This window comes from Scyliorhinus torazame, chromosome 13 (assembly GCF_047496885.1).
Source record: "Scyliorhinus torazame isolate Kashiwa2021f chromosome 13, sScyTor2.1, whole genome shotgun sequence".
In the NCBI taxonomy this organism is placed as follows: domain Eukaryota; kingdom Metazoa; phylum Chordata; class Chondrichthyes; order Carcharhiniformes; family Scyliorhinidae; genus Scyliorhinus; species Scyliorhinus torazame.
In genome coordinates this window covers 193906002-193932651 of record NC_092719.1, presented here as the reverse complement: position 1 = coordinate 193932651, position 26650 = coordinate 193906002, and the positions used below count along the sequence as shown (strand labels likewise).

The following is a 26650-nucleotide window of genomic DNA, read 5'->3' as shown; positions in this document are numbered from 1 at the left end:
AATTCTCGCTGGCTGGATACTGAATTTGGAGGGGGAACTTAATTCCCATGAGGGAATTTTAATTTAATGAACATATAAGAGATGCTAATACATGCCAATTGGGTTCTGACATCATTCATCAGGAAGCTCAACCCACCTTTAGCCAGTCTTGTATTCAGGAGAACAAAATGCCAACAGGGAACAGAGTTTTTGCCTCCCACCTACTCGTGCCCAACATGATTCCTGTTGTCCTGCTGAGATTGGGAAATTCAATCCACTGTATTTAAATGTATGATAGATTAGGGAATTCTATTGATACTAACAGAGTCACTGGAATTTGTTGGCTGATCCTATATGCATATGTCTGGAGTTGGCCATCTGTCATGTTTTCTTGAGAACTATAAAATCCTCGTGATGTCACGAATAGGAAATCCCACGAGGCTCCTGGGCAATGCACAGTTCCCAATACGCGCCGCACATGCACAGTTCCCAATGTTCCGCACATGCACAGTTCCCAATGGTCCGCACATGTGCAGTTCCCAACTTGCACCCCACATGAGCAGTTCCCAATGTTCCACACATGCACTGTTCCCAATGCGCACCGCACATGCGCAGTTCCCAAATAATGGCCAATCTCCCAAATAATGCTCTTGGAGTGATCAGGGGCGAAATTCTACCCCAACGGCGGGATGTCCGCCGACTGGCGCCAAAGCTGGCGCCAATCAGACGGGCATCGCGCCGGCCCAAAGGTGCGGAATACTCCGCATCTTTGGCGGCCTAGCCCCAACATTGAGGGGCTAGGCCGACGCCGGAGGGATTTCCGCCCCGCCAGCTGGCGGAAATGGCGTTTGTTTCCCCGACAGCTGGCGCGGAAATGCGGCGCATGCGCGGGAGCGTCAGCGGCCGCTGTCAGTTTCCCGCGCATGCGCAATGGGGAGAGTCTCTTCCGCCTCCTCCATGGTGGAGGCCGTGGCGGAGGCAGAAGGGAAAGAGTGCCCCCACGGCACAGGCCCGCCCGCGGATCGGTGGGCCCCGATCGCGGGCCAGGCCACCGTGGGGGCACCCCCCGGGGTCAGATCGCCCCGCGCCCCTCCCCAGGACCCCGGAGCCCGCCCACGCCGCCTGGTCCCGCCGGTAAATACCAGGTTTGATTTACGTCGGCGGGACAGGCAATTCTTGGGCGGGACTTCGGCCCATCCGGACCGGAGAATCCAGCGGGGGGTCCCGCCAACTGACGCGGCCCGATTCCCGCCCCCGCCCAATCTCCGGTACCGGAGACTTCGGCGGGGGCGGGGGGCGGGATTCACGGCGGCCAACGGCCATTCTCCGACCCGGCGGGGGGTCGGAGAATGACGCCCCAGATGTGGGACAACCCCTTCAATTCTCCATATCGCAAGTTCCTGATTTCAACAATGCCACAAGGGGTGCTTACAAAAAATCCAGAAAAAAATATTATCAATAGTTGCAATCAGTGGTTTGATTTTGACAAGGTCCTTCCAGTTGCTGTAAGAAAGCCCAAAGCCTTGTAATAGTATTTCTTCAGCCTATCTTGTCAGAAAACAATAAAGAAAAACTGACCAGGGAGAAGCAGCAGATCCCACAGCTCACTCAACGTCGCCCAGCCAGGTAACACTGTCAATCGAAGCCAAGAGTACCACAGGCCTGTCTATATATACAGTAGTATTTTACACATACCTCTATTGTTACAGTGTCATTGGTGTCACATCTATTCTTCTGCATTTGAAGAACCTGAGTCGTTCCCAGTAAGATTCCATTTCTTGTCTCATTGTGAAAATCAATTAATGGAATGTCATTTACAAAAATCTGGAAGAATAATGGCAGTTAATTCTAATTTCAGAAAAACAAATCTTTTACATAGTGTCATGGATTTGCCTAGAAACAGCAATAACACAAATGGAACAAGACATAGTAGGATGTGACCTATCCACTAACAAGTACAAATCTGCCTAGTGACAGCAGTAGCCAGTATTCAAAAGGCCGGATGAGAGAATATCTCCCAGTAACGAGATTGCAGGTTGAGCAACCCTTATCCGAAATGCTTGAGACAGATTGTGTATCAGATGTTGGAATTTTTCAAATTTTGGAATATACTGCGCAGGTGCAGCACACATTGGGAACTGCGCATGTGCGGTGCGCATTGGGAACAGTGCATGTGTGGAACATTGGGAACTGCTCATGTGCCTTGGGAACTGTACATGTGTGGAATGTTGGGAACTGCTCATGTGCTGCGTGCCTCGGAAACTGTACATGTGTGGAACATTGGGAACTGCGCATGTGGGGTGCAAGTTGGGAACTGCACATGTGCGGACCATTGGGAACTGTGCATATGCGGAACATTGGGAACTGTGCATGTGCGGCGCGTATTGGGAACTGTGCATTGCCCAGGAGCCTCGTGGGATTTCCTATTCGTGACATCACGTCGGCGCACAAAAAAAGTGCAGATTTTGGAATTTCGGCTAAGGGATGCTCAACCTGCAGAAGATAGAATCAGGTGTGAATCCCCTATGAGTAGAAACAGATTATCTCGATGATTGTGAGATCAGGGAGACATATACATGTTAATTTCTAGAGTCAATGGATTTGGGGGAGGACAGACAGCCAAATACACAGAAGGCAGAATAAAAGTGGAACAATGGTAGAATTGCCCAGCCCATCCGAAGCAAGGGAAACCAGGTGACACCTCGCAGCCTCAGAAGCAGACAAGCTAGTTCCCAGCTAGCAGCCTGGAGGCCAAGTTTTACACCTAACAGCCTCTGCATTTCAGAGCCTAGGCAGTGCAGAAATCTTTGTAAAAGGAGTTTAAATATCTTCACTGGTCCAGGAAAAGACATTTCTCAGACTTGATTATCACCCTTGTATTTTGAGGTAACTATAAGCTGGTTTTAACTTATAGATTTATTTAATTTGGATGTTTGGGGAAACAGGGAAATCTAAAGGAGTTCAGGAATCGTAGATATATTTTGGAACGAGGGGCATGTTCTATATAAACTGTGCGTGTGTAGTAATTCATAATTGTCTTAGCATAGTATAGTCCTGTTTTTGTGTATTTTAAAATCATAGGACTATAAAATTCTTTACTTAGACTAGGAGGAGTTTATCCTTTAATCAGAGGCAAGGGTAATTTAGTAATATGTTACTGTTCAAATCCCATCATGGCAATTAGTGAATTTGAATTCAGTTAAATAGAAGAAAATCTGAAATAAAAAGTTGGTAATGGTTGCCATGATATTCTTGGATTGTCGTAAAAACCAAGTCGGATCTCTAATGCCTTTTGGGAAGGAAACATGCGACCTTATCCAGTCTGACCTATATGTGACTCCAGTCCCACAGAAATGTGGTTCACGTTTAATTGCACTCTGAAGCCATTCAGTTGTACCAAACCACTGCAAAAAAATCCCTTCCCAACAGCAATACATGCGTATCTGCAGCAGTTAAAAAAGGCAGTTCACCACAATGTTCTCCAGGACAATTAGTGATAAGCAACAAATGCTGACCTTTCTTGAGATGCGCACAACCCGTGAGTGAATGAGGAAAAAAGTAATGAAATCACTCAACATTGACCAAGCCATTGGATTCAAACAAGACAAAGCCCGCAAAGTCCTCCTAAGTAACTTTGGACTTATGCCAACATCGGAAGAGGTGACCCACAGACTAGTCTTACTCACAGAATTATACCTATCAGCCAAAGTCTTTGAGGGAATTTTTCACTCCCATTTTCTGGTGGACGGAATCGGCGGTGGGAACGGGAAATTCCGCAGAGTCCAAAAATGTGGTTTACACTGGTGGGATTTCCATTCTGATTGTCCCTGCCCCGATCAATGATGTAACAGGAATTCCGACAATGAACATCCAGATTCCCATTTGAATATATTTTAATATAAATGTCAGGGGCGGGATTCTCCATCGCGCTAGCCCCAGCACGGCACCCCCCCTACTGGCAGCGGGATTCTCCATTCCCACAGCCGGCCAATGGGGCTTCCCATTGTGACCACCCCATTACTTCGGGAAACCCACAGGCATGGGTATGCTGCCGGCGAAGCAGAGGATTCCGCCGACGGAGAATCCCGCAGCATGTCCTTACGCGCAATAGACCCCCGTCCTCCTGTTAAATTGTCCATGAATCACGACAGGTCCTCCATGACATGCACCTGGCGAGCAGAACTCGCCAGAGGCGCATAGGTGAGCACATTCCCCGGCGGGAGGGGGGTCATGCCCGGGCAGTTTCCTGGCACCTCCCTTTAGCACTGCTCCTGGCACTGTCTGGGGAGGGATGTGGAGAGGATGTGGTGTTTGGGGCGGGGGCAGGTTTCTGATTTTAATTTTTTGTAGCTATGTTTCAGGCAGGTCGGGCTCCCTGCTAGTGTGATGTTGTGGGATCTGCCTCTTCATTTTGTTTTGGCTATGTGCCAAGCAACACAATGAGGAAAGCTGCCTTTGGGGCTGGGAGCTACCTCGCCTTTTTTATCTCACCTGCTGCACCACTCTACCTATTTTTGAGTAAAATCAGCCCCTAGGCCCCTTTAGCACCACTGACAGGACAGATCAAAACACTACAGGTGGCATCGAAGTAGGGTACAGTTGGGGAGGAGTGGTTCAACATTGACTTCGGACCCCATGAGGTCTCATTGCATCAGATCAAATATTGGGAAGGAAACCTAATCTACTGCTCTCTTCCCTCAGCTGATGAATCAGTTCCCTGTGTTTGAAAACCATTGGGAAGAAGAATGTAGCGAGACACAGAATATACATTGGTGGGGACTTCAATGGCGATCACCAAACTGGCTCAGTAACGCCACTACTACCCAAACTGCTCAAATTCTGAATGACATTACTGCTAGACTAGGCTTCTGGTGTGTGTTGAGGAAAGCAAATCTATTTGGCCACACCCTTATCAATCTAGTTGTTGCAGATGCATCTGTGTATGATAGGATTAGGGTGACCACCACACAGTCCTAATTGGCTGGTTTGTGAAACAACACCTCAATGCCGTGTAACATGTCCCCACTCTGACCTTTCTTGGTGTGAAGCTGGTCTATATGCTATCCTATCATGGCAACTGAAGAAAATGGCCGCAATGACAAAGACAAGGGTCAGAAGCTGGCAAATGTTGTGTTTGTTCAACCACAGTGCTTCAGGCAATAGCAACGGTCCTTGTGTACTCTGTAGTTGAGTACTGTACTCTGGTATGGGACCAGAGGTAGTCACACTCAGCTTGTTGATGTCAAACTGAACACTGCAATATGGTACATTAAGGAAACTCTCAAGTTGATTCCAACACTCTGGCTGCCTGTGATGTTGTAACCTCCTGGGAAGTTCAACAAATTGAGGAGAACAACCATCTTCCCATCCAGCAGGACCTCAATGACATGCCTGAACACTGCCTGAAGTCACACAAACTCTTTTGTACCTTCAACAATGCAACTGCAACCTAGGTTAAGTTTGGAAAGCTGAATGGGGTTTATAAGAAGTCACAAACACCTTGTGAAAGACCTAATGCAGAAGATTCCTAATTTTGATATTTCATGAACTCATGGCTATCCATAAAATGTGCCCCAAAAAGCACAGCAAATGTGGATACTTGATGCACAAACACAAAATTAAAACCTCTCTAGTGTGCGACTGTGGTCATGGACAGAACAGACCATGGAACACAGAATAAATAATTCAATGGCTAGTTCACAAATATGAAGGAGGCATCATAGTGATGCACTCTGTCAAGATATTAGAGTAAAAAGACTCAAGAATTGAGCAAATTCAAGATTAAAAATAAATTGGGATAAAATGAAGAATTGGATAAAAGGGAAACTGATACAGGTGCATCTGTTGAAGGTGTTTTTGATATGCAAATTAGCATAGCACTAGGAAAACAAGTGTTTACCTAAGTGGCTAAGGGTTGAACAATGGTGTACAGAAACAGGTTTTTGAACTGTAGAATTAGTGAGAACAAAGTGGTGAAATCGGAAAATAATTTACATCTATATACTCAAAGCCTGCTCCATGGGGTTATCTAGATAGGGTAATATCAAAGGAGGGAAACAGTACATCCATAGCAGGATAACTGAATACAGTAGCAGAGGAGCAGCTACTACCATAGCCACACCTAGCTGGAGAAAGCAGGCTCTCCCAAAAGAAGCTGCTGCCTCTCTCAAAGAGAGGAACTGCCAAGCTGAACTAAAGAGAGGTTTTCCAAAACTAAAGAGAACTTATTGGTAGTAACTATATATTGCATTTAGCTCATGGAGTTACATATTATTGGATGTTGTTTAGGAAAGTGGCACTTCTCAGAGTTCAGGAATGTAAATAGTTGCTAACAGGGGTTAAGCTCATGAGATGCATTGTGTGTATAGCGATTATCATTATTATTAAGTGTATTGTTGTTGTGTATTGTAGTCTTTCTTATTGTGTATTTCTTTTAAGTTAATAAAAAAAAATTATTAATTGATTACAACAAGACTGGACTGTTCCTCACTGCTTTGCATATCTTTCCTCATAATATACCAAATTGAAAATATACACCATTAAGTACTGCTGCTTCAAGTTATCCTTTTGTGTTTTGGGATACCCTTGTCTTTAACAGCAGGGGTTCTCAACAACTCTGCTACTCCTGATGCATTTTGCTTAACCACCCGAATGGATAATGATTGGTGTTGCTCTACACCAATATCAGCCTTAGGATAGAGGGAAAGAACATCATTGCAGAATTAAAGTCATGTCTTCACACTGCCGCCACCATCAATAATGTTATGCGGCATTACTGGCTACATGCTAAATGGGAAAGATTCAAAACAGATCTAGCAGCTCAATGCTGGGTATCCAAGGGGCAATCACCAGCAGAAGAATTGTATTCCATCACCTGCATATTATATCCCAGCATATCCCTCACCCTACCATCAAGCTAGGTTCAATGAGAAGTGTAGATGAGTATGCTGAGAGCAGCACGTGATAAAGTAAAAAGTAAATCATAGGATTGTGGCATACATGTTGTAGTCTGGAGCTCTGGATAATGATGGTAGAGTCTCCAACTTTCTTTCAATCACATAGCTGACCAGGTAACTATCCAGATCTTGCCACCTGGCATTAGTGTATTCTGGAAGGATCAATGGGTTGATAATCCACTTGTTTGGCCATGTTATGAAAGCATTTTCTCTGTGCATCAAGTTATGGGGTGGGACTTGAACCCAGAGCATCTGGTTCAGAGGCAGGGATGCTACCCACTGCACCACAAGACCTCCACATGTATAGAAGTAGGACACTGTAAATAGAGCCGAGTGATGACAATCTCTGCAACCTACGGTGATGGTACTTCCAAAGTGCTGTTAGAGAGCGAGTTCCAAGTCAGAATGGTGCGTGGCTTTGATGGGAATTTGGAGGAGGTGGTGGTGTTTCCATGCACCCGTTGCTGTTATCCTTCTAGATGGTGACTTACTATCACCTTTTCAAGGCCACGAAAGGATGGGAAATAAATGCAGGCCTGTTCATGATGAATGAATTATTTTTTTGTTTAAAAAGTCACACACCAATGTGAATGATTCTTAATGGCTTTCCAAAATGGCTTAGCAAGTCATTCTCTGGAATCAAACAGTTACAGAGAAAGTTTCAGTGGTTTTAAAAGAAAGTCTAACACTATGTTTTCTGGTATCTATGGACAGAGAGCAAATGCTAACTTTGCCAATGATGTACACATCCCCAGGAATGAATAAAGAAAAACTTGAAACAGCATCAGCATGTTTGTAGCATTTCGACAGCTAAAGATCTCCAGAGCAACAGTAACACAGCCAACGGCTATAAAATGTTATTTTTAAATTGTCATCTGTGCACACTTAAGTGGACTGATTGAGCATTTCAAGTCGGCCACATCCAGCCTCCTGAGAAAGCAGCTGAAAGGATAAAACCAACCTCCTTCATGTAAAAGAGCAGCTGTGTTCTCCCATGGGGTTCAACAGCTGTGAACTAAACAAAAAATGCACATGTAGGGGCTGAAAAATGCATGTAAATGGACTCAACAGGAAAGGATAAAGGGCTAACATGCTTCAGTACAACCTCAGACCCAATGACAAAACACTTCCCATTATAGGAGATGAAATGTCCAATGCATAGCGTCATCCAGATATGCATTATAGCGTGAAGAATTAAATTTGTGCAGAGCTTAATTTCATAGCAGCTGGAGAGTAACTAGGCTAAAGGAAAGAACTGTAAGGAGAGAGAAATTACTTTGTTTAAAAGCTGATATATGTGCTAACTATGAATTAACGTGAACCCATTTAGCATTAGTGGACTATTAGCACATTTTAACCCAATTCCCAAATTCCTCCAGGAACCGAGCCAAAGCATGTTAACACCAATTTCTTTGGCTTGCTAAGAGCCTAATAGTGCCAATTATAACTCAACTCAGAAGTATTCTGAGTTTCAGTTTGTTTTCTCGTCCAGATCATATTAATAACACCGGCTCTAAACTATTGTGTCCAGGCAGTGGAGAAATTTGACAAATCTCCAAGAGCAACCAAACACATTGTCAACAGCAAGTCAATGGGTTTAGTTCACACAGTAGGATGCTTGAATCACCAAGTCTTTCTTTGCTGGAGGAGGTGTATAATTAGGAAAACTGGACGAGAGAAGTCCATGGATATAGATGAGGAAAATTACCAGGGTCTATTACTGCTCCAGGCACCACACCTGGCGCTTCGAGTAGATCTGCTTCAACCTCACCAAGGAGCGGTAGGAAGAGGTTATGTCTCACCAAGGAAGGCATAAACGAATTGTGACATCTACTGAGCTAAATATGCATTAAAGAACTACATCAATATTTTTCTGTAAGCAAAGGTAAAAATTACAACAGCTTTCAACTTGTTTTAAGCACAGGCTCTTTCCAGATAATAGCGATAAAGCAGTGTGCAGAAAATCATTATCCAGGTCACAGATAGCTTGCTATTGTGACATTCTGAGAAATGTACAGAACTGTCAGGGTTAATGTTATGTCCAAATCAACCACTAGAGTGAGCTAGATGCAGAACTATATAAAGCATCTATATCAGCCTTTTGGGAGAGTGTTGAGGATAACGCTAGGAGAAAGACTGTAGGAAAGCTAGTGTGAGTGAGAGCACCATAAAACGTACAGTGCAGAAGGAGGCCATTCGGCCCACCAAGTCTGCACCAACCCACTTAAGCCCTCACTTCCACCCTATCCCCGTAACCCAATAACCCCATCTAACATTTATTTATTTATTTTTTGGTCACTAAGGGCAATTTATCATGGCCAATCCACCTAACCTGCACGTCTTTGGACTGTGGGAGGAAACCGGAGCACCCGGAGGAAACCCACGCAGACACGGGGAGAACGTGCAGACTCTGCACAGACAGTGACCCAACAGGGAATCGACCCTGGGACCCTGGCGCTGTGAAGCAACGGTGCTAATCACTTTTTCTACCGTGCTACCCCAACAGATCGTAGTTAGTGCATTAGTGTAGAGATTAATGGTAGATGAGTGTAGAATGTATATTTATTGTCAATTGTTTATTATACAGAAGTAAGAGGTTGAATTCAATTAAGTAGTGTAAATAAATCTTTAGCTTTGTTAAATACAAAAGCTAGTTGTGGTCTTTGTGAACACTACGCCAACCATCCTAGGATCTGAACCACAAAGAACACCACAGCTATGGCATGCAGTAAATGAGTACCAGCGAATGTCAGCATCAGAAAAGGTCCATGGACCTTTTCACAGAATCACAGAATTGGTATCGCACAGAAAGAGGCCATTTGGCCCACCATGTCTACATCGACTCTCCAAACGAGCATCATGACTTTGTGCCATTCGCCTGCCTTTCCCTCAAACCTCTGCACATTGTTTCTCTTCAGGTAATCATCTAATATGCTCTTGAATGCCTTGATTGGACCTGCCTCCACTAAGCTTCCAGGCAGTGCATTCCAGACCCGAACCACTCGTTGTGTGAAAATGTTTTTTCACACATCACGGGCGAAATTCTCCATAAACGGCGCGATGTCCGCCGACTGGCGCCCAAAACGGCGCAAATCAGACGGGTATCGCGCCGCCCCAAAGGTGTGGAATGCTCCGCATCTTTGGGGGCCGAGCCCCAACATTGAGGGGCTAGGTCGGCGCCGGATGAATTTCCGCCCCGCCAGCTGGCGGAAAAGGCCTTTGGTGCCCCGCCAGCTGGCGTGGAAATGACATCTCCGGGCGGCGCGGGAGCGTCAGCGGCCGCTGTCAGCTTCCCGCGCATGCGCAGTGGAGGGAGTCTCTTCTGCCTCCGCCAAGGTGGAGACCATGGCGGAGGCGGAAGGGAAAGAGTGCCCCCACGGCACAGGCCTGCCCGCGGATCGGTGGGCCCCGATCGCGGGCCAGGCCACCGTGGGGGCACCCCCCGGGGCCAGATCGCCCCGCGCCCCCCCCAGGACCCCGGAGCCCGCCCACGCCGCCTTGTCCCGCCGGTAAGGGAGGTGGTTCAATTTACGCCGGCGGGGCAGGCATTTTAGTGGCGGGACTTCGGCCCATCCAGGCCGGAGAATCGAGCGGGGGGCCCAGTCAACCGGCGCGGCGCGATTCCCGCCCCCGCCGAATCTATGGTGCCGGAGACTTCGGCAACCGGCGGGGGGTCGGCGAATCTCGCCCCCGATTTGATTCTTTTGCAAAACATTTACGAGCGGGAGCAGTTCCTCACTATCTACTATGCCCCCTTATGAATTTGAACATCTCTATCAAATCTCTTCTTAGCCTTCTTCACTCTGAGAACAGTCCCAACCTCTATCCTCATAACTGAAGTTTCTCATGCCTGGAACCATTCTTGTAAACCGCTTCTGCACTCTTTCCAATGCATTCACATCCTTCCTGTGGTGTGATGTCCAGAAATGTACACAACATTGCAACTGAGGTCTGACTAGTATCTTGTATAAGTTTAGCAAAATCACCTTTCTCTTGTGAAAAACAAATTACTGCAGATGCTGGAATCTGAAACCAAAGGAGAAAATGCTGTAAAATCTCAGCAGGTCTGGCAGCATCTGTAGGGAGAGAAAAGAGCTAACGTTTCGAGTCCAGATGATCCTTTGTCAATACGTGCACATCATAGTTATCCAAAGAGACTTTCATTCATTAGTTGAAAATGAGCCGCAACATGAAAGAGGCAGGTGGAGGAAGGAGAGGACCAGGATAACAATGAAGAGCAAGGGGAAACTTGGCATGCATGTGAGGAATGTTCTGTAAGCTCAAAAACAGTAGTAATTCCCTTTGGGCTAGGGTTTATGGGCAGGATTTTCTGGATCTCATGGCTGGGATTCTCTGAGCCTCCGCGCCGAAATGGCGCTCGGCACGGGGGCGGAGAATGGGGTCTCAAATCCGTGATCGGGTTCGACGCCAGTCGTGCGTGGTTGACGCGCCGCCGGTCGTTGAAAGAGGCCCCCGCGGCGATTCTCCGCGGTCGACCGGCCGAGTTCCTGCCGGCGTGGTTCTCGTATGGTTCCACCCAGCGGGAGCTCGGCATCGGGGCTACGGTGGCCGTCCTGGTGGGAGGCGGGGGGGATCAGTCTCCGGGGGAGGGGGGGGGCTCCATGACGACCAGACCCACGATCGGGGGGGGGCTACCTTTTTCCGCGCCGGCTCGCTGTATGAATCCGCCATGTTGCGCGGCGCTGACGTGGAAGCGGCCGCCGTGCGCATGCACGGACCCGTGGCCAGCCGCCGTGCGCATGCACGGACCCACGACAAGCAGTGCAGGGCCGCATAAGGCAGCTGGAGCAGCGCCGTGCTGGCCCCTGTGGGCTATAAAATCGCTGGGCCAAGAGGCCCGTTGACACCGGCGCCTCAACACTTAGCAGTGTTTTTAGAGAATCCCGGCCCAGGGTTTTCAAGCGGATACTAACTGTCCTGTAGCTATTTAATGCTCCTCAGGGCATTAATTGGCTGGAGACGGGTATTATGCACCGACTGGGGATGAAGCCCCACCACAGGAGTTGGAGGATGTGGGTAGTGTGAGACCGGGAGGGAGGAGGGAGGGAGGGAGGGGGGGGTGTCTCTCTTCTCAGGTGGGGGGGATGTCATTGTGACAATTATTTGTTCGGGGCAATACGTTTGTAAGGGGGGGGGGGGCAACTGCTGCCCCCTCCCCACGCCGCCTGTGGTGTTGTTTATTTTTTGTAAAAGGTGACCTGTGGATGTCTTTATTTGGGTGGGTGAGGGAGAGGACTGCAGGGAGTCGTTTACACAGACCAGGGAGGAGAGGGTGGGGGGGAGGGTGGATGGGTAGATAGGAAGAGACTTCCGGGAGGAGGTGCCATGCTGGCAGGTAATGCTGGTGAACGGAAGTAAGGTGGGGGAGATGGCTGCAGGTGTTTGGTAGGTGGGGAGGGGGGGTGCGATGTGGCAGCGTTGGAGGATAAGCATGGTCATCTTGGATGGACACGGTTGAGGGTGAAATTAAAGGGGACATAATTGGAAGGGGAGGATGGCTCCCCTTCCAATGAAGTGGAGGGGAAGTTATGGAGGGCGAGGGTGGTGCAATATGAATATGGAGAGAAGACAAGCCACATGAAGTGGAGGGGAATGGAGGGGCAAGCCTCCGATGAAGTTCAGAACATGGAATGTGCAGGGACTTAACTGGCCAGTGAAGAGGTCTCGGGTCTTTGTGCACTTGAGGAGCTCAAAGGCGGGGTGGTCTTTCTCTGGGCGAGGGATCAGGTTAGGTTGAGAAAGGGATGGGTGGGACAGACATTTCACTTGGGGTTTGATTCAAAGTTGCGGGAGGTGGCCATCCTGTTGAGTAAGAAGACAGGGTTTGTAAGTGCCAAATAAGCACGGGATCCAGGGAGGTGATACTTGGTGGTAAGCGGGGTGCTGGAGGGGACACCGGTGGTGCCAATGAATGTATAAGCACCAAATTGGGACGACATGGGGTTTGTGAGGTGGCTGTTGGGAGCGATTCCAGACTTGGCCACGCATCAGTTGATTATGGGAAGGGACTTTAACTGTGTGCTGGAACTGAGGGTGGACAGTTCGAGCTCCAAGTCAATGGGCAGATTACAGATGTCAAAGGAGCTGGGAGGATTTATGGAAAGGATGGGTATGGTGGACCTGTGGAGAGAGAGAGAGGAAGCATTCCTTCTTCTTGCACATGTACAAGGTATACTCCAGAATTGATTTATTGGTGGTGAGCCGAGGGGTGTTGGTCGGGGTGGTGGGAGCTGAGTATGCAGGAATCGTGATCTGTGACCACGCACACACTGGCTGAAGGTTCAACGTAGTTTGAGCTAGGAAAAGAGACTGGGATGGAGGTTAGACCCGGGGCTGTTAGCGGTTCTGCGATAAGATGCAGTCTGTGATTAAGGGATTGGCCAAGAGAAAGAAGTTGCAGGGCAGTTCGCCAGGTTGACGACGGGAAGGGCGGTTGGGCAGTTATGGAGGGCGAGGGTGGTGCAATATGAATATGGAGAGAAGACAAGCCACATGTTAGCCCATCAGCTACGGAGGAAGGCCGCGTCTTGGAAAATCCTGAGAGGCCAGACAGGGAAGGGGGATTTGGTGTCGGAATCAGGGGGGATAAATGAGGCGATCAGGGGGTACTATGAGAAATTATATAGGGCCGATCTGGGGGGTGAGCAAGGGGATATGGCATGGTTTCTGGACGGGCTGGAATTCCAACGGCTGGATGATGAGAGGACGTAGGTGCTGGAGGAGCCATTAGGGTTGAGAGAGGTGATGGAAAGCATAAAAGGGATGAAGCCAGGGAAGGCCCCGGGGCTGGACGGTTATCTGGTGAAGTTTCATAAGGCGTTTGCAACGGTGTTGGCACCATGTTTATTGGGGGTGTTTAGCGAGGCGCTAGAGAAAGGGGAGCTGCCCGAGACAATGACACAGGCGACAATCACGTTAGAGTGTGACTCATAAAGCCTCATATCACTGATAAATGCAGATGTGAAACTTTTGGCTAAGTTAGTGGAGGGGACGGTATAAGGATGCTTTCCAGAGGTGGTTGCAAAGGACCAAACAAGCTTCGTGAAGGGGAGGCAACTCTCCAATAATATTAGGTGGTTATTAAATGTGATCATGACCACGTTGAGGGGTCGGTTACCGGAGGTAGTGGTATCTGTGGACGCGGAGAAGGCTTTCGACCGGGTGGAGTGGTGGTACTTGTTCGAGGTTCTGGGAAGGTTAGGGTTCGAAGGCCAAGGTTTGTGGCATTGGTGCATCTGCTGCATGTAGCCCCAGTGGCGAGTGTACGGACAAACAAGACGAGCTGATGGAGCTTCGGGTTGCCTAGGGAAACGAGGCAGGGGAGTACGCTGTCGCCGCTGTTGTTTGTGCTAGCGATAGAGCCCTTGGCAATGGCCTTTAGGGGTCGGCTGAGTGGCAGGGAATTATGAGGGGAAGTAGGGAGCTCCTGGTGTCGCTGTATGCGGATGACCTGCTGTTTTACATGTCTGACCCGCTGGAGAGTATGGGGAGAATTATTGGCTTATTAGAGAGGTTCGGGGCATTTACGGGTTATAGGTTAAATGTGGGAAAAAGCGAGGTGTTTTCGATGAACGAGGTGGGTCGAGGAGCTAATTTAGGGATTGCGACATTATACAAATGTACAGCATGTGAAGAGTTAATGTTATATTAAGCCTAGCCACTATGGGAGCTAAGGGACAGTACTGTAAATTGCACTGGCTCTTGGGCTTGGGTGGAGATCAGACTTGGAGCTGAAGAAGATAAGAGTCATAGTGTTTTGCAGAGTTAGTTAAGCTATAATAGTTATAGTTAGTAGATAGAGATAGTGTTAGTGAGTGTAGTTTAATTCTTACATGTATGTTTGCTATTCAGAATAAGTGTCGAACTCAAAATGACAAAGGGTCATCTGGACTCGAAACGTTAGCTCTTTTCCCTACCTTTAGATGCTGCCAGACCTGCTGAGATTTTACAGCATTTTCTCTTTGGTTTCAGATTCAAGCATCCACAGTAATTTGCTTTTGTTTTAGTTCCAGCTGTTAATGGGCAAGTTCGTATTCCATCAGCGCCACAGGGAGGTTAATTGGGCCGTCCCAGTGGGTCTCACAAGGGTTATTACACCCCTTCCCACAGAAATCCAGAGGTCCCTCTGTAGCTGGTTGCAGAGGGTGTCCCTTCATCATTTTTCCCGTGGTTGCGCTTCTGACAGCTGTGAGGCTGGGTTGGGGGGTGTATCCTGTGGGAGTGCCATTTTCTTGGCGAACGTCGAAGGAGGCCCATCGGTGGTCCATCTCTGACCATACTGTCCTCCGAAAGTACTGAGGATTCTGAATCTAAATCTCCTGCTGACCTGAGCACAGGTCCCTGGTGGGTTATGCTCCTTGGCTAACGGATGGTAGGCAGGGCGGCGAGGTATCAATTATCTGGTGTGGTTTCCTCTGGGCTCCCTGCCCTTGAATTATTCCACGTGCTTACGTACAATCTGTTCTCTGGTCTTGACCATAGAGGAAATTGGCCCAGTTTTCTCCATTATGGTCTCGGTATCCACCAGGAACTGTCATTTTATAGCCGTCAAAAAGCGGACAGACTTGACTGGCTTCAGCACCGGTACCACAGGCACTGCCGACTCTGCAAACTGGACCGGGCGTATAACACCCAAGTTCTCCAACTGGCTCAGCCCGTCATCCACCTTCATAGGCAGGGTGTATGGGACCAGACAGGCCCTAAAATATTTTGGTCTGGCTTCTGGGTCAACGTAAACTTTAGCAGTGGCTCCCTTTATCTTCCTGAGGCCTTCCTGAAGACTTCCGGACAATTTCCTAAGTCTTCATACAAACTGCCTGTATCCATCCAGTGGATATGTTGCCAGTCCAGACAAAGTCTTTGTAACCAGTCAAGGCCTAGGAGCTGGGTACGGGTCCTTACATCACTACCAGTGGTAGCCAGACTGACTGTTGTCTGTGGGTAATCGGGGTCACAGTGGTCTGAATAATTGTCAATGACTCCCCGGTTTACTTTGTCAGATGGGCCTTAGTATCCTTTAAACCCAGATTCCGGATCCTCATACGGAACATTTGTCGTCCGATGACCGAGACAACAGCCCCTGTATCAATTTCCATGTCTAATGGGTGATCATTTACTTGGAACTTTATATTTATTAGGGTTATTTTGGGAGCCATGATGCAATTTGATTGCATAAAATTGCCTTCCTCAGGTTGGGCAATATGTAAAGCTCTTGCATGGGGTGCTTGTGTTACCCGACCAGGTCAACACGTCTGCTGTCAGTTCTGGTAGTCTCGACCGCCACGGTTCCTGCGACCGCAAGTGCAGCACTGCTGTGGGTAATCTTCCTTGTCCTCTGGGGAGATGTGTCATCAGGCTAAGGTGGGCTCTTGGCCAGTGGGTCTGACCATGACGTTGTTCTGGTGGCAAGGGTCCCGTAGGCCCTACTCTTGGGGGTGTCGCACATCAGAATGGGGGTCAGCCAACGCTGTGTATGTCGTAATCCATGAAACCCTGGAGCTCCTGGACCCCCATTGCTGCGTTCTCATGGGAAAGTAACAGTTCTATGGCCCTCTTTACATCCAAGGCCAATTCTGCTAACAGTTTCCTTTGAGTCACCATGTTATTAATGCTAAATACCTCATCCGTTCAGTATACGGACCCAATGTTCTACGCCTGTGTCAAAGGCCTCTAACCTTCTAAAAAGGGACATTTAAAAAATCTTGCTGACTTTGTTCTCATGCTGGGGAATTCAAGTACGGTCAGGACATCCAGAATCGCGGCTGTAGTTTTCCTCGTCGGCAGTATAAATACTCAGGAGGCGCAAGAAGGTGAATTCAAATGGCAAATTGTTTTAAGCCAAAAGAAAAGGCCGTAATGTGGTATACAGCACAAAGGTCCCAATTGGGACTACTGGACTGCTGGTCCAAATCCGATTTTAACGAGGCGATTTCTATGAGTCCCAGCTGTTGGGCCTGTGCCCATTAGTGGGGGAGCTCGTTTTCCACGAGCCCCATGGGGAGATCAATTGGGCTGCCCCATGGGTCTCACAAGGGTTATTACGTCCCTCCCCCATGAAGTCCGAAGGTCCCGCTGTAGCTGGTTGCAGAGGGAGTCTCCTTCTCCATTTTGCCCATGGTTGTGCTGCGGGGTCTTGTACGGGTTATTACATCAACTTTAAAGTAATGTGTCTTTATTTCATTAACAGTGAGGGCTTGTGTATATTTAACAGTTAGCATAATCTGCCACAGTGTCCTCTTCTTTGGGTACATAAACTGGTGCGCTGTTCTAATCCTATTTCAGTGTGATGTACAGCTGGAAGCAATAGATTTTCTGAGAACTTGCTTAGGATTCAATTTTTCCCCTTCTTTGCTATGTCACAGGCCTATATAGCTTGTGGAGATTTGTTTGCTTTTGGGGACTTCAACAGCCACCTGTTGGTAAACAATTGAAGACAAGACTGGTGGCAGCTCAGGATGGGGTGATGACACAGGATGCTGTGCTGTGGCTTTTTGATTGAATCACAGAATTATGTAGCATAGAGGGAGGCCATTCTGTCCACCATACTTGTGCTGATTCGCTGAAAGAGCTATTAATTAGTTCCATTCCCCTGTTCATTTCCAATATCCCTGCCATTTCTTTCTTTGAGGATCTGAGTTACCATTACCAAAAATGACTTTTATTTATTTATTGGACTGAAGACTTGTTGAGCTTTAAGAGTTTGAACAATAGCATTTTAATGACTTAAAACAGCAGCTGGTAAGATGGCCGAGGATTTGCAAAATTGTAGCCTACAAATTACAAAGCCAGCAAAAATGGAGTCAGGTTGGAGGAACCCAGCAACTTCCCTTAAAGAAATGTGAATCCTGACCCATTCACAAAACACCTAGACAGCACCTGTGTATTCAACTGTGGTAAACAAGTCATCAGGCACAATCAATTTAGTCAATTAACCCAAACTGAAGAAGGAACTCATCCAGCCATAATCAAATCATGGCTAAACTATGGACCTGGAATCAACTTGACTTGACCATGTTTGGGTAACTGGTCAATCGGTGATCAGCCAACTAACGCTGCTTTGTGTTTTTAAGAAATCGCTTTTCTTCAGGCCAAAGAACACAAGAAACAGGACCCTTGTGAGCGTACTATCTTTCTATCTCCATCCAGCCTGCAAGCTCAAGCCCTACCTGTTATTTTGACCATCCGCTCACTGCAGGCCGTGTTTTAAAATCAACCCAGCAGCTAGTGGTTCAAAAAGAAAATCTATAAATATTAAACTTTGAGAAACTACTTAATCTATCCTCCCACTTTGCAATTTATGTGTGTGTGTGTGTGCTTTTGTGAAGTTTTGCATGCATGTATGTGTGTGTGTGAGTCATAACATTTTTATTATTTTTATTTAGATTGGGTGTTAAGTACAATGAATACTATTCCTGTTTTTAAAAATGAATGTCAAGGAAAGCATCTGTGTGTCTTACAGTCACAACACTTAAGCAGTTAAACACTCATTGACTTGGCAAGCATCCTTTTTAAACAGAACACCTGTTGTGGTCAAACAAGAAGGGGGAAAAGAAGACACCAATCTACCTCCTTGCACCTGATTGTAACGGCTACATACTCTAAAAGTTACCTCCAATCTTTTGACACAGATTTTTGGAAGCCTCAGCCTTGGTAGGCAAGAGCATGGAAGCTACAGAGCCTTTCCAAGGAACCCATTAAGTATTTGGTGTACAGAGATAAGGCAGGACAAATCTATTTCTGTTCTTATAGATTTAGTAGAGGTGCTCAAAGTTGTGTATGGTTTTAATTGAGTAGATAAGGAGAAACTAATTCCAGGAGCAGGAGAGCTAATAACAGAGGGCACAGATTGAAGATAATTGCAAATTAAGTCATTATGGGATGAGTGATCATTTCTTTGCACGAGTTGGTATGACCTGCAGACCACTGCCAAAATGGAAGCAGATTCAATGGTAATTTTCATATGGGAATTAGATGTAACAGGAATTTTTTTCAAAGCTATTGGGGGGGGGGGGGAAACAAGAGAATGGGACCAACTGGATAGCTCTGCCAAAAGAGATGGAACATATCTGATGGGCTGAATGGCCTCCTTCTGTGCTCAATGATTCTATAATTCCACATTGTAGGTGTCCATCCTGAATGCCTTCAACTGATGTAAGCAGGAAAATAAGAGTATAGCTGTCTTGCTAACACAAAACATGTCCCATACCTGCTGATCTTTCTTGGTGTAGAATATTATTTGATAGGATGATCCCAGCATAGTTCCTCTATGAATTCCATCCTTGATTTGATCATATAGGAGCTTCTCCCCGAGGATGATGTGATACTTCACAGATATGTCATCCTGTCAAAGAAAGAGAAACATTCATGATGCAATGCCAGGTTTCCTCACATAAAGAATAAAGATGCCTTTTTATTCGGTTAGCTACCTTACAATTACAGCTGAAAATCAGAGCTCCGGCTTTTGTATTTTGGGATAGTCACCATTGGTCATGTGACTAATGCCAATTCCCGACATGTACATGTCACCTGAACAATACTTGAGACGGAAATTTGTATCATAAAGGGCTGGAGGGTGAACAGCAAAACAAATGGACCTGTCAGCCTGTGTACCAGTCTGCAGCCTCTGTTCTGATAAAAAAAACACAGGTTAAAGGGATATGGGGAACAGGCAGGGAGGTGGATTTGAGACCAGGAAGAGTTCAGCCATGATCTGATTGAATGGCGGAGCAGGTTCAAAGGGCTGAATTGCCTACTTCTGATCCTGATTCCTATGCTCTCAGCTGTGCTGATTTTCCCAAGGTCAGAGATAGGAAGGTGGGGCGGGGGTGAAGTCACCCGCCTTGTTAATTGGACGGTTTGAGGTAATCAGGGAGCTTATTAAGAGCTCACCTTCTGACCTCCCAAGAATTTCATGAGGGGCTGGTGGCTTTTAGGTGCTTCCTGAAGCTGACTATCTGCAACAGGTGGGAACATGGATGACAACGCTGAAACCGTTTTATTTCATACAAACAAGGGAAAGTTTGGTCAAAGGTGAAATGAGTGATAACAAATTCTCATAACCAACCTTTCCCAGATCTAAACTCACCATGTGCATTGGCCACTTTGAAGATAAAGATCTGCTCATTTTTGTAGGACCATGCATGTTTAGCAACCACAGCAATGGCTCCCGATTTGGGCTGGAACTTGGCCCACTTCCCTAGTATCCCACATTCGTTCCCATCCCCGCACCCCAGCTACTAATTGGATGTCTAGGGACTTTAAGACCCCAACCACATGAAAAACATGCGACGCAGTACACTGGCATTTGAGGCAAATTTGCAACCTGAAATCAAACCGGCCTCCTTCTTCCCACTCCAACAGGAAAATCAGGCCCAAATTATTTGAATCCCACTTAACCAACCATCAAGCTCCCAATCAATTTGAAATATCAAGGCAATAATTATAGTCTTCACAATAACAATACAAAATTGTTATACAATAACCCGACAGCATGTGTGTGGACAAATGATACGAATTTGGGGTACTTTGCACTATTTTGGGGAATGAGGCAGAGATGTCTGATGTCACCTCTTCTGTTCGCGTCGGCGATTGAGCCCTTGGACATTGCGCGGAGGGCTTCGGATTTATGGAAGGGGATAATGAGAGGGCGTGGAGCATAGGGTGTCTCTGTACGCAGGTGATCTGCTGCTGTACATCTCAGACCTGGGCTCATCGGGGAGGGACATAATGGGGCTGCTAAGGAAATTTGGGGCGTTTTCGGGGGAGAAGTTAAGTTTAGGGAAGAATGAATATTTTGTGCTGTCTTCTCCAGGTGCAGTGGCGGGAGTGGGAGGGTTGCCATTCCGGGTAATGACAACTCATTTTAGGTATTTGGGGGTGCAGGTGAGCGGGAATGGGCACGACTTCGTAAACTTAATTTCAAGAGCCTGGTGGGGAGGGTGAAGGAGGACTTGGTGAGATGGGATAGTCTCCCCTGGTCGCTGGTAGATCTGTGGGTGCAGACAGCAAAAATGAACATTTTGCCACAGTTCCTGTTTCTGTTCTGCTGGTCTTTTTGCCAAAGTCATTCATTCGAGAAGTGGAGAGGCGGGTCTCATCAATAGCGTGGGCAGGGAAGGTAGCCAGGGTAAGGAAGGAGGTGCTCCAAAGGGAGCAGCAGTCAGAGGGTTTGGCCCTTCCGAACTTGTTACACTATTACTGGGTGGTGAATGCGGAGAAGGTGCAGGCTGGAGACGGGTTCTTGTAAAGGGCCGGGGTTGCAGGTGCTGGCCGCTACCGTTCGTCCTGGGGAAGTACTCGGATAGTTCTGTGGTCGTAGCCATGCTGAAGATTTGGAGGCAATTCTGACAGCACTTCAAGTTGAGAACAGGTTCGAGGGTGATGTCGATAAGAGGGAATCGGGAGGAAATCAACCTGGTTTGAACCAGGGAGGATGGCGGTGAGGTCCCGGGGATGGGAGGAGAAAGGGGTGAAAGAGATGAAGGATCTGATTTCAGGGAACAGTTCGCAAGCTTGGAGGAGTTGGGGGTGAAGCATGGGCTCCAGCTTGAGTAGAGTGTCAGGTATATGCAAGTGTGGAATTGTGCAAGAAAGCTCTTCCCGAACTCTCTGGTGGCACCTGAACTCCTCGTTGTTGGAGGAGGGGCTGTCGGTGGGGGGGCTAGGGAGTGGGGTTGTTTCGGTGATCTACGGTAGGTTTCTGTAGGAGGGCAAGGAGTCCATGGAAGGGATTAAGGCCAAGTGGGAGGAGGAATTGGGGATGGTGTTAGAGGAAGGATTATAGTGTGAAGTGTTATTTAGGGTTAATACCTCGACCTCATGCGTGAGACTGGGGTTGATTCAATTAAAAGTGATGTACAGGGTGCACTTAACAAAGGCGAGGATGAGCCGGCTGTTTGAGGGGGTGGAGGATATCTCTGAACGGCGTGGGAGGGGCCAGTCAATCATGTTCATATATTCTGATCCTGCCCGAATTTGGAGAAATTTGGGGGTCGTTTCTCAGTACTATCTCTGAGGTTCTGCGTGTGGAATTGGAGCCAGCAAATCTTCATCAAACAGCAATGAATATGCAAAAACAGTGGGTGAAAAAATAATAATTTGGTGCCGGATAGCTCAGTCGGTAGATGAGACATGAAGGTTCAGTTAGGGAGCTTGAGAGTTACAAGTTAGCCAGGAAGGACCTGAAGAGAGAGCTAAGAAGAGCCAGGCGGGGACATGAGACGTCCTTGTCAGGTAGGATCAAGGAAAATCCAAAAGCTTTCTATAGTTATGTCAGGAATAAAAGAATGACTAGGATAAGAGTAGGGCCAGTCAAGGATAGTAGTGGGAAGCTGTGCGTGGAGTCCGAGTAGATAGGAGAGGCGCTAAATGAATATTTTTTGTCAGTATTCACACAGGAAAAAGACAATGTTGTCGAGGAGAATACTGAGATACAGGCTACTAGACTAGATGGGATTGAGATTCATAAGGAGGAGGTGTTAGCAATTCTGGAAAGTGTGAAAATAGATAAGTCCCCTGGGCCGGATGGGATTTATCCTAGGATTCTCCGGGAAGCTAGGAAGGAGATTGCAGAGCCTTTGGCTTTGATCTTTATGTCGTCACTGTCTACAGGAATGGTGCCAGAAGACTGGAGGATAGCAAATGTTGTCCCCTTGTTCAAGAAGGGGAGTAGAGACAACCCAGGTAACTATAGACCAGTGAGCCTTACTTCTGTTGTGGGCAAAGTCTTGGCAAGGATTATAAGAGATAGGATTTATAATCATCTAGAAAGGAATAATTTGATTAGGGATAGTCAACACGGTTTTGTGAAGGGTAGGTCGTGCCTCACAAACCTTACTGAGTTCTTTGAGAAGGTGACTAAACAGGTGGATGAGGGTAAAGCAGTTGATGTGGTGTATATGTATTTCAGTAAAGCGTTTGATAAGGTTCCCGAAAGTAGGCAATGGCAGAAAATACGGAGGCATGGGATTGAGGGTGATTTAGCGGTTTGGATCAGAAATTAGCTAGCTGCAAGAAGAAAGAGGGTGGTGGTTGATGGGTAATATTCAGCCTGGAGTTCAGTTACTAGTGGTGTACCACAAGGATCTGTTTTGGGGCCACTGCTGTTTGTCATTTTTATAAATGACCTGGAGGAGGGCGTAGAAGGATGGGTGAGTAAATTTGCGGATGACACTAAAGTCGGTGGAGTTGTGGACAGTGCGGAAGGATGTTGCAGGTTACAGAGGGACATAGATAAGCTGCAGAGCTGGGCTGAGAAATGGCAAATGGAGTTTAATGCAGAAATGTGTAAGGTGATTCATTTTGGAAGGAATAACAGGAAGACAGCGTACTGGGCTAATGATAAGATTCTTGGTAGTGTGGATGAGTAGTGCACCCGGTGTCCATGTACATAGATCCATGAAAGTTGCCACCCAGGTTGATAGGTTTGTTAAGAAGGCGTATGGTGTGTTAGCTTTTATTGGTAGAGGGATTGAGTTTCGGAGCCATGAGGTCATGTTGCAGCTATACAAAACTCTGGTGCGGCCGCATTTGGAGTATTGCGTCCAATTCTGGTTGCCGCATTATAGGAAGGATGTGGAAGCATTGGAAAGGCTGCAGAGGAGATTTACCAGGATGTTGCCTGGTATGGAGGGAAGATCTTATGAGGAAAGTCTGAGGGACTCGAGGCTGTTTTCGTTAGCGAGAAGAAGGTTAAGAGGTGACGTAATAGAGGCATACAAGATGATCAGAGGATTAGATAGGGTGTACAGTGAGAGCCTTTTTCCTCGGATGGTGATGGCTAGCACAAGGGGACATAGCTTTAAATTGAGGGGAGATAGATATAGGACAGATGTCAGAGGTAGGTTCTTTATTCAGAGAGTAGTAGAGGCGTGGAATGCCGTGCCTGCACCAGTAGTGGACTCGCCAACATTAAGGGCATTTAAATGGTCATTAGATAAACATATGGATGATAAGGGAATAGTGTAGATGGGCTTTAGATTGGTTTCACAGGTCGGCGCAACGTCGAGGGCCGAAGGGCCTGTACTGCGCTGTAATGTTCTATTGTCTATTGTCTATAACATCAGACTTTTAATCTGAGGGTCCAGGGTTCCAGTTGACGTCTCGCTACTGTTATAAATGAAGTATTTCAATTCTCATGAAACCATGACAAATGAGAGGTGAGGACTGACACGTGTCATGCTGAGCACTTCTTGTGGGCCAAGAGAAAAAGGAGTGCTTCCCTCTGATCCTCCAAACCATATCTTCACATGCCACTCCTTCTGAAAAAAACACCCCTGCTCCACAGAATTGGCCCAATGTACGTCACCAGCACCCCACGTCTCCCCCCCACCCGCAGGGGATTGGACCACCATCTCTCAGTGGTTCCCCAAGATTGTAGATGGGATCGCTCCAGTGTTAGTGATTGGACAGACCCGACCTTGTGGCCTCTTCTAGAGTCCTCCCCGGCCAAACGGATATCTAACCTATCAATCGGGCTAACATCTGGGTAGCAACTCGGCAATTGTAGTGGAAAGGGTTCATGTGAATATATAAATAAAACAGTACACATCATCTTGGGGAAGTGATGTAAGATCACATGACTATCATGATCAGGCTCTCTATTGCAACCTGGTGGCAAGGATGAAGTCTCATTCGAAATGTAGTTACACTTTGCTATGTTTTGAATAAAGTTGATGTTAAATACTACTTCAGAAGACTCCAACAATAGTCATTAACAACATCTCGAACATTAGATTAATGGTGAAAGGTGAAATCTCCATATCGTGCCAGTAAACACAGGTTTCGCTGTGGCCAATGTAATGTTCTTCTGGACCAATTGCTGGAGAACTGAGTCAGGCACCGGACTCATCTAAAATGCTGATCGAGATTCTATGGTATAGTCCCATTGACATTTTTGGTTCAGATTGAGGAGAGAAGGCACCATATACACCATGACCCTTCACACCTACCCCGCTTGCTGCACAGAGGTCAACGAAGAAGCCAAATGACACAATAGTCTGGAGCTAGCAGGATGCCCCCTGGGCATTCAATCTCCAGTCATGGACGACAAGGTCTGAAGATAGTGAGGCCTCGCCTCAAAATGGACCAGGCCTTGCATTGTGGCTACCAGGCTGCCAGCCAGTGCTTTCTGCTGACAAGCGATTCAACATTCATGGGAGAAAGTCCACCTCACCATATCATAGTGAAAACAGGAATCATACCAGTTGTTCAATATTCTTCGCTCTGTAGTACTCTTCAAGTGTTGTGTCATCTGGTATTAATACAGTGTACTGTTCGGATGATTCTATCTCATCAATTAGATGGTATTGCTAAAGGAAAACCAGAAAATAAATTTAGAAACGGCACCTCGGTTTGATTCCTATGTACTCAGCTAGTTGGTTTGGGATTGCAGATGTGTTACAATTGATCTCAACACCCCCCCCCCCCCCCCCCCCCCCCCGCCCCGGGATAGGGGGCAAAAGAAATTGCTCTTAATAACAATAATCTTTATCAGTGTCACAAGTAGGCTTACAAAGCACTGCAATGGAGTTTTATGAAAAGCATAGGGTGTAGTGACTGAAGATGACGGTAGCATGGTGGTTAGCACAATTGCTTCACGGCTCAAGGGTCCCAGGTTCGATTCCCGGCTTGGGTAACTGTCTGTGCGGAGTCTGCAGTCTGCACATTCTCCCCGTGTGTGCGTGGGTTTCCTCCGGGTGCTCCGGTTTCCTCCCACAGTCCAAAGATGTGCAGGGTAGGTGGATTGGCCATGCTAAATTGCCCTTAGTGTCCAAAATTGCCCTTAGTGTTGGGTGGGGCTACTTTGTTATGGGGATAGGATGGAGGTGTGGACCTTGGTAGGGTGCTCTTTCCAAGAGCCGGTGCAGACTCGATGGGCCGAATGGCCTCCTCCTGCACTGTAATTTCTATGATTCTATGAAGAGAGTTGAGCGTTGGCATGGACTGTGCTGAACTATGATGAATTCCATTTTTGAATTTCCTACCGCCATTCACTATCAATGTACATAAAGTTTACGCACTTTACTTTACCGATGCTGTCATATGTGTAGCAAAGAAAGGAAAGGAGGGTCCCACCAAATAAATGTCTTCAGTGGGCTAAGGACACATCTTAGGTGCTTACAACACCATTCACTGCCTTTAGAATAGACCAGAAAGTGTAGCCCAAGTGGCTGGAAAGTTCAGCTGAAGATTCCCAGATTTACCGGTGGGTGCTGGATACATGTGTTGGTGTCCACAGGGCCTTTGTTTAAAGGAGAGCACTTCAAAAACATTTCAAGGGCAGCTCATAACTCTGCATTGTTTATACTTAACGGAAATTAGCCTGCGGCTAAATGCATCATCCTGTGTTTACCGAAAATAATAATCTTTATTATTGTCACAAGTAGGCTTACATTAACACTACAATGAAGTTACTGTGAAAATCCCCTTGTCGCCACACTCCAGCGCCTGTTCTGGTACACATGGACTCATGTTCTCAACTTCAAGGTCTGCTTCCTAATCTCCTCTGAGTTCCTATTTCCTTTGCATATTATTAGTCATCAGTAAAAGTGCCCCAGTGCCTTCCGTCAAATCATTGATAAAGATTGTGCTGAGCAATAGATCTATGTGAACCTGAGATCAATTTTCAACTTGCCAACTGGGCATAAAACTGGTGTTGTGGATAGGATATTTTAGAGGAATTTGCATGTACTTTA

At 47.0% G+C, this 26650-nt stretch overlaps 1 protein-coding gene across 1 annotated transcript in view; it reads right to left on the bottom strand.

The window, feature by feature from the left end:
• Positions 1–26650, bottom strand: part of stab1 (stabilin 1) — a 416947-nt gene that overhangs the window by 153160 nt on the left and 237137 nt on the right. Inside the window, exons 33-35 of the mRNA XM_072472659.1 lie at positions 25157–25264; positions 19162–19296; positions 1675–1803 (exon numbers count right to left, since the gene is read on the bottom strand). Of these exons, the coding sequence (XP_072328760.1) occupies positions 1675–1803; positions 19162–19296; positions 25157–25264 (372 nt within the window). The remainder of the gene's footprint in view (positions 1–1674; positions 1804–19161; positions 19297–25156; positions 25265–26650) is intronic.